General features: G+C 55.9%; 2 protein-coding genes across 10 annotated transcripts; both read right to left on the reverse strand.

The window, feature by feature from the left end:
* Positions 1 to 85: 85 nt before the first annotated feature.
* SCAMP3 (secretory carrier membrane protein 3) lies at positions 86 to 4,411 on the reverse strand. Its single transcript, XM_019711892.3, has 9 exons — positions 4,185 to 4,411; positions 3,774 to 3,851; positions 3,024 to 3,146; positions 2,815 to 2,935; positions 2,287 to 2,415; positions 1,671 to 1,830; positions 1,464 to 1,565; positions 816 to 933; positions 86 to 539 (listed from the first exon to the last, which is right to left on the reverse strand). The coding sequence occupies exons 1-9, from the start codon at positions 4,248 to 4,250 to the stop codon at positions 393 to 395; spliced, it is 1,044 nt and encodes a 347-aa protein (XP_019567451.3). The 5' UTR covers positions 4,251 to 4,411; the 3' UTR covers positions 86 to 392.
* A 533-nt stretch (positions 4,412 to 4,944) lies between these two features.
* CLK2 (CDC like kinase 2) lies at positions 4,945 to 13,551 on the reverse strand. Of its 9 annotated transcripts, none has more exons than XM_019711882.3 (13): positions 13,261 to 13,551; positions 11,530 to 11,699; positions 10,622 to 10,850; positions 9,870 to 9,957; positions 9,455 to 9,521; positions 9,128 to 9,244; positions 8,197 to 8,363; positions 7,381 to 7,475; positions 6,683 to 6,812; positions 6,505 to 6,587; positions 6,258 to 6,337; positions 5,985 to 6,075; positions 4,945 to 5,456 (listed from the first exon to the last, which is right to left on the reverse strand). In XM_019711882.3, the coding sequence occupies exons 2-13, from the start codon at positions 11,697 to 11,699 to the stop codon at positions 5,271 to 5,273; spliced, it is 1,503 nt and encodes a 500-aa protein (XP_019567441.2). In that variant the 5' UTR covers positions 13,261 to 13,551; the 3' UTR covers positions 4,945 to 5,270. The 9 variants fall into 9 exon arrangements, with proteins under 9 accessions (XP_019567441.2, XP_019567443.2, XP_019567445.2 ...); XM_019711884.3 differs by having other exon boundaries at positions 9,870 to 9,954; positions 13,261 to 13,545; XM_019711886.3 differs by having other exon boundaries at positions 9,870 to 9,954; positions 10,622 to 10,847; positions 13,261 to 13,537.
* Between the last annotated feature and the right edge of the window lie 594 nt (positions 13,552 to 14,145).

Here is a 14,145-nt window from a genome sequence, read left to right on the forward strand (position 1 = left end):
AGTTCACACTCTGCTCCAGTCCCCATCTCATTCTCCTCTTTCACAAACAAGGCCTAGTTCTCAGTAAAAATTCGGGAAACGGGAATTTGAGTTCCAGTTCCACTTTCTTTTTATTAAATAACCGAAGCAACAGCCTTGGCACAGCAGAGGGAAGCTGGGTTGGGGTGTGTAAGAGTGGCAGCAGTGTGGCCTGACTGGGCGGTGACGGGGGAGCAGTGACTGGGTCACAGTGGGCTCCGGCATCCCTGTCAGGTTCAGCAGTCACGGCTGTGGGGCTGGGGGCACTACAGAGGAGACATCACGTGGTGATGTCTCACCAAGTCCCAGAGTCCGCAGGGCTGGGGGCCAGGTCAGCTCCCTCAGGTGGCAGGGCCAGGCATCCCAGTCAGGGCTCACGGGGCCCGGAAGGCATTTTCCGCAGCCCCGGTGGCCGCATTGGCAGCTGCGGTTCGCACCGCAGGGTTCGAGAAGACACCAGCCGCAAATTCTTGCTGCGCCTTCTGAAAGCTGGCACCTGTCCGGCGGTACAAGGAATGGATCTGCAAGTAGAAGGCAGAGACGTCAGGGCACGTTCCAGCCACGGTTACTGCACGCCAACCTCACACTGCCACCACCACTCCCGAGCCTGCTGCTCTGGTTTTTTCCTTCTTATACACACCGCACAAAAACACCCCCACCCCCACCCCAGCTCAGAGGTCCATTAGCCCAGAAGCCGCTCATCAGCCTGGCCCTCCCAAGTTCCTCCTGAATGTTCCACCCAGGCCCCTAGGGACGTGAGCTCTCTCTCCTGGCCCCACGTTAACACAGCCCCTCACCCGCTTTAGCATCACGATCCCCAGGACGGCGATGCCGGTGAAAAACAGGGCAACCAGGAGCATGAGCACAGCTACAGCCGTGTTGAACTTCAGCACCACCAGGGCCGAGATCCAGCCACTGTGGGGGGCAAGCATGTGGCCATGAAGAAGGGCTCTGTCCCCCCAGCCTCCTTCCCGCTGGTGTCGCAAACGCTCTATTCCCACCCTCCCCATCGGGTGGCAGCGTTCACCCCCTATCAGTCTGGCAGCTTTCCACACACCACGATCCCAAACTCCATCCACAATGTTCGTAGTTTAATCCCAGCTTCTGAAACATTAGCTTTTAGCTCTGCCAGCTCTTCCAGACGTTCTCACTCCCAACAGCCCTTTCTTCTGTTGACGATTCTCCCTCCCCTCCTCCACTGTGGTTACAGACCTTCTCTAGGAAGCCTTCCCAGGTTGACCGCCCTTCTTCCCCTCATCTGCGGCTGCCTAGAGTTCTGTCTAGGCTGTCTCTAGCTGGAAGTATGTCCTGTCTCCCTCAGTAAACTAACACTTCCCAAGGATAAAAACCATGCTTCCTTTTGCTGAGCGACTCCTACCCCAGTACCCTGACTGGGTCTAGAGGAGTGGGAGGAAGGGATGAGGGTGGATGGCAGCCTCACGGACCTGAAGCCCCACCCTGGGATGCCAATGGCCTGGAGGACAAACAGCACGTCCTGGGCGAAGAAAATGAAGAAGAAAACGAAGAAATTGAATGAACTGTCGCTCCTGTGAGGAGAAAAGTGGAGGGAGTAGAAGAAGAATTAGGGCTGGAGGAGCAGAGCATGAGGGTCCATCCGAGTCCCCGCCCCTTACCCCGATCCCCTAACTTACCGGAAAGCCTTATACATGGGGCGGTACCAGCAGACGAAGGAGCAGGGAGTAAAAAGGAGGACCCAGAGGATAGAGAGCCCGAAGCCTGCGCCATTGCTGGTCTCCACACAGAAGCTGGCCAGGCAGGCCAAGAAATTCAGGAGAAGAGCCAGAGTGCTGCCTAAGGGACAGAGGGAAAGGACGATGGGTTCTCCTGGACTGCAGTGAGAGCTCCTTCCTGTAGGAGGCCACCCTACAGCCCTCACCTAGTGTGGCAGAATAAGGACAGGAAGACAGCGTCTGCCTTCACAGAATCCTCAATTCACCAGAGGAGACAGAACGAGCCAATCCCTATCACATGTAACCTTCCCCTTTGCAAAAGCATTTAAAGGATTTCAAACCCATTTGTGCACAAGGAAACGGGGAGGGCCAGGACACCCATTTGCTAGCAGGCTGGAGAGTAAGTTCTACATCCTGTAAGAGGAGCCACCCAGAAAGATCCTGGAGAAATGAGCCCTTCAACTCAAACCCTGAAGAGGGGGGGAGTGCCTAGTCCTAGGTGCGTGGGCTCCACGGCAGGAAAGATGTACGAGTTCCTCCCTGTACTCTTCCTCCAGAAAGCGTTCTCACGACTCACACATCCAGAGGTAGTACATGGTGGATACTGTCTTCTGAAATTCTTGGGGAATCTCCATGGAGATATCCTGGAAAAAGCAGGGCTGAACTGGGCAAAAGGAAGGCAGAGGGGGCCAATTGTTCTGTCGAGCTGTAAGGCAAAAAGGCAGGGAGACCTCAGAAATGAACAGAGACCCAAGAAGATGTCTCCCCCTTCCTTCCACCCCCAGGTCCTCTCTTCTATCTCCAGTTCGGGGTCCAAGAAGATAAGGCGGGGGGCAGTACTAACACTGAGTGTTATATTTACACCTTGCAAGCACTGGGCCAAGCACTCTCTACAAAGGACCCTGCCGAACCCCCACAACAGTCCTGTCAAATAGGTACAAATGTTACTCTCATTTTACAAGGAACAGAGGCACTCAACGTGCCTAAGGGCTCACGGTTAGTAGGCAACAGCGCCCAGATTCAAACTCAGCAAGCTGGCTCTTAGGGTCCTTTCCTCCTTCGAAACTGTCAGAGGCCCTCCCCAGCCTACCAAGGCCCCGCTTACTGGCTGTGCCCCCCAGGGCAGCATGCTGCAGCTCTCGCTCTCTCCGGTCCAGCTCCTCTGCCTTCCGGTTGAGCTCCTCCTGTTTCTTTAGCAGCTCAGCTGTGGCTGCTGCAGCCGACGCCTGCCCAGCAGGAGCAGAGGAGGGAGACGTGAATCCGGGGTCCAGGGCTGGCCCTGCTCCCCAAGTGCCTCCCACACAGCCCCTTTACCTGGGTGCTGTAGGAGCCATAGTTCTTGGGCTCCGTGGGGCTGAGTTTTCTCGCGGACTGCAAGGGGGGAGCCGGGGGTGCAGGCAACGGGGCAGGGGCAGGAGGCTCATAGGAGGGTGGTGGCTGTCGGGTATGGAGAAGACCTTAGAGACAATCTGGTCCCCGTAACACAGGAATCTAGTCTGCCTGGATACCCTGAGACCCAGAACTCATTACCAAGGCAGCAGCCCCTCCCCCAGTTGTTAGAAGCTCCTTGTGTTTATGTCGGAGAACTCCTTTAGGCCTGCAGCACCCCTCATCACCCCTCACACCCAATTCCTTAGTCGGGACTCAAAGCACTCCTCTCCCGTACTTCCTTCACTTTTTAAAACTCTTACTAGTTCCTGTCCCACGGAGACAATAGATCCAGTCTCCCTCATTTCTTGCCTTGTAATTGTAAACCTAAGCCGAGTCTGTTTGCTCCTCAGCTCCGACCAGCTCCTTCATCCTTTAATTTCTTCAAAGAAGCCTCCGTAGACAGCGCCTTGGTTCAGGCCCTGCCAGACTCCAGATCCTCCCAGGGCCAATATTCAGGGCTCCAACTGGATGGATCGGTGGCCCTGCGGTCTCCGGAAGGATTAGGCATCCCACGGCAAATCGGCCTCTCTCAGGGAGCAAACTTCCTTCCTTTGCATGCAGGAAAGTCCCCTGCACCCCAAGAGAGTGGGCTTATTGGCACACCCTCCCCTTCCTTGCCCTCCTGAATCTCACCTCCCGGGTCTCAAACGGGTTGTAGACATCCAGCGTGGCATACTGCGGGCTACGTCGGTGCTGGATCACTGCTGGGTCCTGCGGGCGGAGAGCTGAGGCTCAGCTGGCACCTGGTGCCCCTGGGGGAACTCACAGGGTCCCCTGCTAAATTGCCTGTGACTCCAAGCACTGCACCTTGGGGGCCACGCTGTTGCCCAACATTTGCTCCAAACCCTTCGCCCTACATGCCAGTACCAGCTCTTTACAGGGGCAGGGCCCGCCCCTCCAGGGTGCTCACTGGTCTGGAGTCACCGTCACCCCCACGTGGCGGCCCTTCCGCGGATCAAATGTCACGAGAGGGAACACGACTTAGCCCCATCCTCCGGGACCGAAAAGAGTCAACCCAGCTGCCCAAAGGCCGGCGCAAGTCACCTGAAAAGGGTTGTCAAGCTCGCCGGGCTCGACGAACGGGTTCCCATCGTCTCTGTTTTGAGCCATATTTTCAACCGCGGCCTAGGCCGCCCCTGGCCTCCACGCCCCTGCCGCGGCAGTGGCGGCGGCTCTCAGCGGCCCCTCCGCTCCTCTCGGTCCGCCCCGCTGCGCTGTGCACCGATTGGCTATACCGACCGGAAGGGTCACAAGGATCCCCGCAGCAGCTGCGGGTTGCGCCTGCGCCCGGAAGGCAAAGCCGGAAGTGCCCCCACGTGACACCTCGAACGCAGTCTTCCTAGCCAAGTCGCGCCGCTTTCCCCACGTGACTCCACCCCCACTGGCGAACTACACCTCCCAGCAAGCTTCGCGCCCGAATCCTGGTCCGTCCGTCTCCCGAGAGGTACGACGGGAGTCTTCCCGCCGGTGGTGGCGGCCTCCCAGGAGCCCAGTTGATTTAAGTTTTTTTTCGCCTGAATTTCTGGTTCTGTCCTGAAGCCCAGACTAATGGCTACAGTAGTCGGACCCAACCCTCATTATTCCAGATGAAAGAAGTGCCACCTTAGGGCCCTTCTCCGTTCTAAACTGCAAGAAATAATACCCCACTCATCACTACCCTCTAGAGACAAACCGTTAAACTGGTGGCTTGACTAGTTAATTTGGGAGTAAGATGGGACACCCTTAACACCCAAACTCAGAAAGGTTGCCAATCTTCTCACCCCTGCACCCCAGCGTCCCAAACCTCAAACTCCAGGGATGGAGGTCGGATGAAGCACGTCATTTTATTTCACAAAGACTGTACAAAATTCCTTATAAAACATGGGATGGATGCCACCTGGTTACCTCATTCTGCCCCATCCGACTCAACTGTGAAGGGGCAAGTGAGGCTGGGAAGAGTGTGGAATGGTATCGCGTTATGTACAAGGCAGGGTCCGAGCTCTCATATTTACATATCTCACATATTCACAGGTATACAAGGAGCCAGGAGGGAGTGGGCTCCGGCTCTGTTCTCTTGTATAAAAAAGCACCAGTGTCCTGGACTGGACACCCACTGCTGTGACAGATGCAGTGGGGTCCAGGGCCTGATCGTCACCGACTGATATCCCGACTGGAGTCCCACAACTTGGCGCTGGGTGGCTCAGCCCGAAGGCGGGCGAAGAAAGGGTGCTGAAGGGCTTCACCCAAGCTCAGCCGTTTAGCAGGTTCATACTCTAGCATGCTTTCAATCAGATCGAAGAGCTGGTGGTGTTCCTCTGCCTCTGAGGTCAGATACCGCTGGTGATGGAGGGCGGGAAGAAGGTGAGGCGCCACACCTTACAGACCCTGCCTTCTCCTTCACGGCCCTAGCTTTCCATCTTGAGGCCCAGGGCTCTGTCTGCTTGCAGCCATTAGGAATGCTACCTGACCGCGACCGCTTCTGCTAGCACAGCTCAGCCTACGTTCCCACTAGCACCATTACTCCTTCATACTCTGGACGTTCTTTCTACTTGCATATGCTTGTCAACTTCATGAATCTTCTTTAGCTCCTCATTAAAACGTAAGCTCTTCAAAGGTAGTGTACTCTTTACTGTCTGGCCTAAGGAATCCAGGATACTGCTGTGATCTCTGCTTGGCTCAAGAAAGACACAGCTGTCTAATCTCCTTTCCTCCATAAAACAACTCCCTCTTATCTCTCTTCCATTAACCAAAGATGTCTTCTTTCAGTTTTCCTCCCCTTCTTTCCTAACCCTCTGCTTGTGAAATGCATTCCAGAAACAAAACACCTCTGGGTGGTGGGCACCATTGATCCCCAGCCCAGCTCACCCGCAGTGGTTTGCAGTTTTCTCGAACGTAGCGCCCAGCTGATGTGTTCTCATCCCAATCCAGGTGACCCCGATAAAAATATTTCTGCTTCCTAGAGGGGAAGGGGAAGTTGAGGAATCAGGAGGTTCCTCTCGTGGGATAATTCCCTTATTCCCCCATCTGAGAGTAGCTGGGGGAAGGGGAGGTGTCAAAGAAAAAAGAAAATGACGTGATATAGACCAATTTTGTGGAGAGAAAAGGAAAAGGGTTAAGTCCCTCCCACTCAAGGTTCACCTGGTCTTTCGGATCATCCGGGAAGGGATGGGACCTAAGATCCTTTCCATCATGGCGAGATGCTCTCTGTTGTCGTGGGTCTGGGAAAGAAAGCCAGAACTGAACGTGGGTCCGGAAAGGGGGTGCTGAGGACCAGCTGCCAGGAAGAGAGGCAACGTGGAGGGGTAAGCAGGCAGGTCCTCGGCAGACACCAGGGAAGTCCGGCAGCAGAACACCAGGCGGGCCTGTGAGCTACCCCACCACTTACTTGGAAGAGGGTGAAGCCCACATAGTACTCGAAGATGATACAGCCTATACTCCACACGTCACAAGGCTGTGACCAGCCCAGCTCTGGGAAGGAAGGGAGGGAAAAGGGGTCACGAGGCTTAGGGGTGCCGCCCTCGCCACCACGCCCGCTCCGGTACGGGGACGCTGTCCCGCCTTACCGAGGATGACCTCCGGCGCTCGGTAATGGCGAGTGGAGACAATGGTACTGTGGTGTTCATGGTCAAACGTGGCACTGCCGAAGTCTACCACCCGGACAGCCGTGCTCTTCACGCTGCGCTCGTCTCGCTTCTAGGAGCAAAGCAGGAAGAGGATGGACCTCCACACCACAGCCCAAGACTCCACCACTATTCTCGGAAGTGCTTTGAGCCCTAAGAAAGCACCTGTGACCTCCCACCTGCTCCCACGCACGCTGGAGTCTCCTGCCTCACAGCAGAGCGCTGCAGGAGTTGGGGAGGTAGAGGATTAGGAACAATTACAGAACAGCACGCAAGTCTGCACCTGAGGACTACACCCCAGGAACAGGTGCAGTTTTTCTGCAAATACCTAACAGGTAGCAAACAGAGGGAGAGCTTCCTGAGGCGAGACCTCCAGGAACTCAGTCAGTCAAGGGAGCTGAGCTTTCCTTACAAAAAAAGAGAGGGAAGTCCAAAGCTGCAACCTTAAAAGCATTTCCACGCGACTGGAAAATTATCTGAGGTCCTTTTCCCAAGTTCTCCCCAATTTAAGTCTTCTTAAATCGCTCCCTTTCAATGTGTTCTAGCACTCTGGCTTTAGTCAGGCCGGGAGGGAAAAAAGAGGACAGACAGGGCTAGGAGAAAGGAAAACTGGCCAAGGGGAAAGACCCTGTCCATCTTACCTTCTCGAGGTTGTAGGTGAGCTCGTAGTCTGAATTCACAAACAAGATATTTTCAGGCTTGAGGTCCGTATGTGTCAGCTTGTTATCATGGAGGACTGCAGGGGGAAGGCCACATTGGGGTCGGTCCAGGCAGCCAGGGCAAAGGGGCCCCAGACACCCGGGCTTGGTCACCCAGCTCAAAGCTGGCAAGGAGGCTGGTCCAGAATAGCTGGGCTGCTTCCTGCTCTACGTCCTCCACAGGAAATGCCCAGTCTGTTCATGTAAGATATGTACGTGATCCTCAACGGAAGCACTTGGCTATGGCTTGTATTTTTGTACTGACTCTGACGTGTGTACCTGACATTCTGTGACTTCAACTCTGCCAAACCGGGCTGTTCCGGAGACTAAAGAGGAACTGTGTGTCCTGGCCTGGATTCGCTCCCTGGCCCCTGGACTGCACCTGCTTTGCTGGGACTGGACAGCACCCCAGCTCACACACACAAAGACCTCTAGCTCGAACTGTCCTTTTGTCTCTGTGCTTGCTACCTGCCTCACACTTCCCAAGGGAGGGGAATGAAGGGAAAGAGGTACTGAGGTGCTTTGACTTCAAAGGCTGTTTCCAGCTCCTGCTTGGCCGGATGTGGAAAGAGAGCCATCAGCGCTGGTGAGGAAGTCAGCCAAGGAGTAAAGTCAGAAGAGATGTCAACGTGACAGTGACTATAAGATCTGCAGATAATCGAGTTGACTGTCTAGGGGTTTCGCCAGCGCCCAACTGAGACAGAAGAGGCCCAGTGGAAGGAGAGGCTGCCCAGAGCCCGCCAGGCCCGCCCCACTCACATTTGACGGCCTGGCACAGCTGGACGGCCATATGGCGCACTTGGTGGATGGGGTAAGGCAGGTAGTTGTTGTCTTTGAGGAAATCGAAGGTGCTAAGGCCCAGAAGCTCAAAGGAGATACACATGTGGCCATGGTAGTCAAACCAGTCAAACATCTGGACACAGAGGCTGAGAAGAGAGATGGGGGAGGGGAGTGGCTGATGAGCTCCCCTCTGCCCACCCCACAAGGAGGGACTGCATACTAGCACTGCCACCGAAGTTCCGTTCAGCTAGGGAATGGCCTTTCTGGCACAGCCAAGAAGAGATGGACTACCTGCCAAACTTCAACCTATTTTCCTGCAGATTTTTAAATGGGTACAAAAATTCTATTTGCTGAAGAGCTGTTGAGTGCCAGGCTCCAGTGATGACCCTGAGCTGTCCAAGTGTCACTCCTAAATCCTGATCCCACCCCCACTCCGGAAATTCACTCATCGTCAGCCACCGCGGGCCCACATTTGTACCTATTGTTTTTTTCTATCTGTGCTTATAACGCTCTTATTCTGTTTTGGCTTATGGAATGTGTGTGAACAGAAATATTACAGGTAAATGTCTGTGGCCTCATCATCATACTTCTAGGTGTTAAAGTTCAATTAATTTCTGGATGGAAATATTGATTCTCAGTCTCAGGGTCATTTCCAGGGCAAATCCCTACAGAGCCCACCGTGGTGGGCTGGAGCCAAACTGCAGAGCAACCTACTGGCCCTGCAAACACGGGAAGTGGATCAGAGACCCGCCCTTCTACTCCGATGTCCTACTGCTCTCCCAGGATGGACTAAAGACGAACGGATGGAGGAGGAGGGCTCGGGCCCCCGCCGGCCTAACCCCGGTGGGGAAGGGGTCCCGGTGGAGGGGTGGAGCCTCTCAGACGCCCCACGTGCCCCGTGCTTGCTTACTTCTTGTTGTCAGGGTCCTTCTCATTGATTTTCTCCAGCACGTTGATTTCAAGTCGCGCCGCTTCCTTGTACTTTTCTACATTCTTAATGATCTTCAAGGCAACTCGAGCCCCGCCCCTGTGGGTCGGCAGAAGAGGCTTTTGCTGGGTTCTCGAGAACGTCTCAAATCGAATGGTATTGTCTGGGCATTAAGAAATCCTACCTTTGGCTAATCAGCAAAAAACCCCCAGAAAACCCTCACTACCTCTTTCTTCCTAGCAGGTATGGTACTGCTGCCTGAAGGGGGGGCGGTGTGTGTGTGTGTGTGTGTGTGTGTCTGACAGTTACCTGCGATGATCGACACACTGTACAACTCGGCCGAAGGTCCCCTCTCCCAAGGTGCTTACAATTTCATCTGAAATGAAAAACAGCAGGGTCGGGGAGAGGGAGGGAGAGAAGGTGGGGAATGAGCTAAGTCGGAAGGAAAAAGGGTACAGCAACCTGGGGTGAGATGAAGGAAGGGGGAACAGATACAGATGGTCACAGGGGAAGAAAACCCCTGCATGAGTCCCACCACCTTTAACCCAGGGGCCATGAGAGCTGGGAGTGGACGGCAGAGGTCAATTCTCAACAGCAACTCAAACCACCCAGATAAACAACACCACTGAGAAAAGGCAAAAAAGGCCGTGACTTGGGTTGGCTGGGACGTTAGATGGCTATGGGACCATTACAGGCTATAGGATTGTTACGATTTGGCTTGTACATCGCTCTTGTAGCCAGTCCCCGACGTGGTAGATGAGGTGGCCCTCAGCGTCGTCCTCTACACTCTTGGCTCTCCGGCTGCTGTGCTGCTGTCGGGGGGCGGGGGGGGTCGGAGCAAGCCAGGTGTCGGAGCGGGGGCCGGAGGGAGGCGGGGTGGGTGGTGGAGGGCCACCGGTCACAGGCGCCCAGCCAGGGGGGACAGACGATGATGGGGGACAGTGGAAGGGAACACGTCAGATGCAGTAAGGCGGATCGGGGTGAGAAGAGAGAGCGGCGCACAACCCCAAGTCCCAAACCCAAAACGGGAACAAGGAGAGGCTCGGGCAGCGCAGAGAAGTGGTGTCGTTGCCAGTGTCACCCACAACCCCATGCTCGACAGTGCCCTTCCAGGCAGGCACAGCTCTCCCCTTGCCCCCACCCAAGCCCACCTGCTGAGGGGGCCCTGGGGGCGAAAGGCAGTTCACAAGCAAGGGCCCCCTGAGAGGATGCAGGCCTCTGGGGGAGGAGCTGCTCCCAGCACAAGGCCCGCATGCCGGGGGGGCACCGGGGTTCACAGCGCCCCGTGCCCATCCATCTCCAAAGCAGGTGCCAGGGCCCTCCGAGAGCCAGAGAGCTTCCAGGAGAGCAGACAGACTCAGCGGCCACCTGTGTCCATGCCCTACTGCTCCGCTGAGCACAAGGATACTTGTCACTTACCGGGGTCCCGGAGGGCTGGAGGAGGGGGTGGGGACAGAGGGCTGGGCTGGCACTCACCGAAGACGAGCGGCTGAATGTCCGGCTGTGCCGCCTCCGCCGCCTGTGCTTCCTTCGGCTGCTGCGCTGGCTGCGATAGCTGCTGTTCTCCCGGTGGTACTCGTAGGAATGGCGGTAGTCCGCGTCATAGTAGGCGTCCGCCCGCTCCCGGCTGTAGTCGTTGCGCCTGTAGCTGCCACAGTATCGCCGGTCATACGCTCTCCGGTCTGATGAACGGTCATCATAGCTGCTGTTGGACAATAAACACCCATTAGGTGCATCTGTTCAGGCCACGTTCCTGGCCGCACCAAGTACGACGTCCTCCCTCAGTGAGGACAAAAAGTACTGCTGGAAAAATGGCTCTCAGACACTCAACATGTCACTCCGACAGGACCAAGGACGACAAAAGTGAAGGAACTAAGCACGAGGACGACTCACCCCTTGCCTGTCACCAAGACCTCTGAAAAGACATGGGCAGAACTACTGCCTTTGGGGGCCTCCTCACCCCTGCACTGACTCAATGGAACAAACAGCCACTTCATTCTCGAGCCTTTCCTGACATCCAGCTTTGCTCCAAACTGTCCCTAAGCCATCGCTCCCCCTGAATATGCCACTAAGCTATTAAAACCACGCAGACCACCCTGTCTCGTCTATTGGCTCATTAGCCACTTCCAGCGCCTCCTCTTTCTTTGTCTGGGACGTTTCTCCCTTATCTTTCAGACCAGCTTAGACGCCATGCTGCCCAGGATGTCTTCCCTGAACCAAACCTGCTGGGTGCCCTCGGCCCCTCACTGTTCCCTGCCTCCGTGACAGCCCTCTTCACACCACAGAGCACGTGCCTCCTCTTGTCGCCCACCGGGAGCATCCCTTCTCCCAGCTGCTTAGCAGGTAAAACGACTCAACAAGGGACGCCGAGTACGAGGCCTCACCTCCGGGAACGGACATGGTAGCTGTCTTCCCGCCGCCGCCGCCGCGTCCGGTCACTGCTGCTTGACCAGGAGCGGCTTCTGCGCCTCTTATGCTTTCGGCTCCGATAGTGTTCGTGGTAACTCCCCCGGCTGCCTCGCTCTGAGGAGTGGTACCTTCGGGGATGGGGCATCTGGAAGGGAAGGAAAAACAGACATAGTGTGGAAAGCTCGGAGATTTCAGAAGTGTCCCCAAGGACACAGGTGCTAAGCTGCTTTCTGCCTTTCTCTCTTATTTTACCACCCACACCAACCTCCTCAGTCTTCCTCTGTACCCACAATACCTCCTCAATGGCGTATACCTTCACCCACTAACTCTGGGGGAAAACGCTAGGAAGCCTCCCCTCACCCCCTGAATCCCTTAATTCTGCCCCACTCAGTGCACTGCCCTCCTCTGATGTTCCTCCAACTTGGCTCCATGAAGACAGACCTGCAGGCCTGGGCCACAGCTCATTACGAGAGAAATGGTGGAACTGGTGGCAACTGCCATAGCTCATCCTTAGCTGGGATCTATGACAGGTCTGTGCCATCTGAGTTCCTCACAACTCCACAGAATAAAGCTTTAGTATACATTGTTACAATAAATGTTTCACAGTTCTTAAAGGTGCAGTTTATCTCCCCAACTAGACCATCTGTGTCCTAAGAGCAGGAATCCCGTTTACTAGGAGTCTACATGCAGCAGCGTATAAGCGAGTTCTGGGGCTCTGGGTCTCAATCACCTCTCGCATCTCTAGCCAAACCCCTTAATACAGGCAGACCCAAGCTACGCGCAGCTTCCCGCCTGGCCCCTCCCCTTCTGTGCCTAGGAAGTACAGAATAACGGGTTTTTTCATTAACATCGGCATCACCTGGCCAAGAGCCAGCCACCTTCCAGTTATTGGGATTGGAATGGTGTGGCGCACAAATCCTTTTTTTCCTTCAGGGAAAGAATCAGAAGATAAATCATTGTCACAATCCAGGAAGATGACAACAGGAGGGCTGAATGAAACGAAACAGGCCCAGGGACAGAAGTCTCGGTGGAGGGAGCATTACTTGTGGGAAGGCTAATGACTCCGCATCTGGCCCCCACGCGGAGCTACTTCTTTCCAACCTCCTCAAATCGAGGAGGAGGCTGGTATTTGATTCGCGCCTGGCCTAACAGGGCGTGCAGGAAGCCAAGAAGATGCAAGCACAAGACTCTCCCAGGTAACCCAACCTCGCTTAGCACAGCCACATAAATGTCACCTCCCCACATACAGCCGGCCACCAAAGTAACCCCACAAGGCGTCTCCAGTCTACAACCTTGTTCAACTTGTATGTCTTTTGTTTCCCCTTCTCACTCAGAAAATCCAGAACTCATTTCTGAAGTCAAACTCCTCCCATATCCTCCAAGTGACACGGGGGTGTCTTGCCCCTCTCCAGCCCTGGTTCAACTTTGAGATTCTGCTCCTTGTCATTCCTGGAACCACTCCTATGCCTACTCCACCATCCCTTCTCCTTGGGTCCCTCCCAAGTTTGCTATAGGTTTTCCTGGATCCATCGGTCTTCTTCCACCTCAACTCCCTGCCCCTCACCTCTACCGCTTCGCAGGTCTTCAGCCCTCCTCCTCCCCGCATCTCGCCTGGGTCCCTGGCCCCCAATTCAAGCCTATCCCCGCCCGCCCCGCGGTCGCCATCTTTCCGCGCGACCCCGCGGCCCGCCAGCCCGCGCGCTCACCGTTCTGGCGGCGAGGCCCGTGCGCTTGTCCCACAGGAAGTCCGTGATGGCGGCGGCACTGCGGCCGGAGTCCCGGCACCCCCGCGGCGACAAAGTGCGGCTCCACCCCCCGAACCCGAGACCCTGGGACCTCCCGCCTCGTGCCCGGGCTCCGCTCCAGTCCCGCCCGCCCCGGCTCTGTCCCCGCCCCCAGGATCCGCTGGGCGCCGCTCGCACCGCCCCCGCCCGGGGCCCGATCCCAGCTGGGTCTCCGGCTCTGGCCTCTCCGATCCGCCGCCGCCACCGTGAGCGAGCACGTACGCACGCACGCACGTCCTGCGTCGCTTCCCAGTTACCCCTGGGCTCCGCCCCCAGTGCCGCGCACGCCGCCGCGTCCTCGCCTACTAGCTTGCGGGCGTCGACCGGTGAGAGCCGCGGAGGTTCCGGGGGCGGAAGTTCATGGCGACGGAGAGGGAGTCGCTGCGGCTCCAGGGCCGCTCCGCCCCCCTCGTGTCCTTCTCCGTCCCTTCTCGATCTTTTGCCCCTTTCATGAGACTCCACTGGCTCACCGAAATGGGTTTGGAGGTTTCCAAAAAACGCTTGTCATTTAGGGAGTGTCGCCGCTCCGCAAACCTTTTGAGGCCTGATGTTGAGGTCTGATTCTCCAACGTAGGTTGCAAATACCCAGTTCTTAAAGCAATTCGCCCATCTACCCACAGCAAAGAGGGACTCCCGCCTTTTTTCCTAAACAAAAGCTATGCACGTGTGGGGTCGGGGCACGGCCGTGAAGGAAAGGTTTGAGATGGAGGGATGTAGAATCGGGTGCTGAAAAAGTGGAGATCACTTGAGAACGGTATGTTACGTACTTACACACAATATAAGAAGTGTAAGTTTATTGCATTGAAA

Source organism: Rhinolophus sinicus, chromosome 7, assembly GCF_057876585.1.
Source record: "Rhinolophus sinicus isolate RSI-liver-muscle chromosome 7, RSI-T2T, whole genome shotgun sequence".
Taxonomy (NCBI): Eukaryota; Metazoa; Chordata; class Mammalia; order Chiroptera; family Rhinolophidae; genus Rhinolophus; species Rhinolophus sinicus.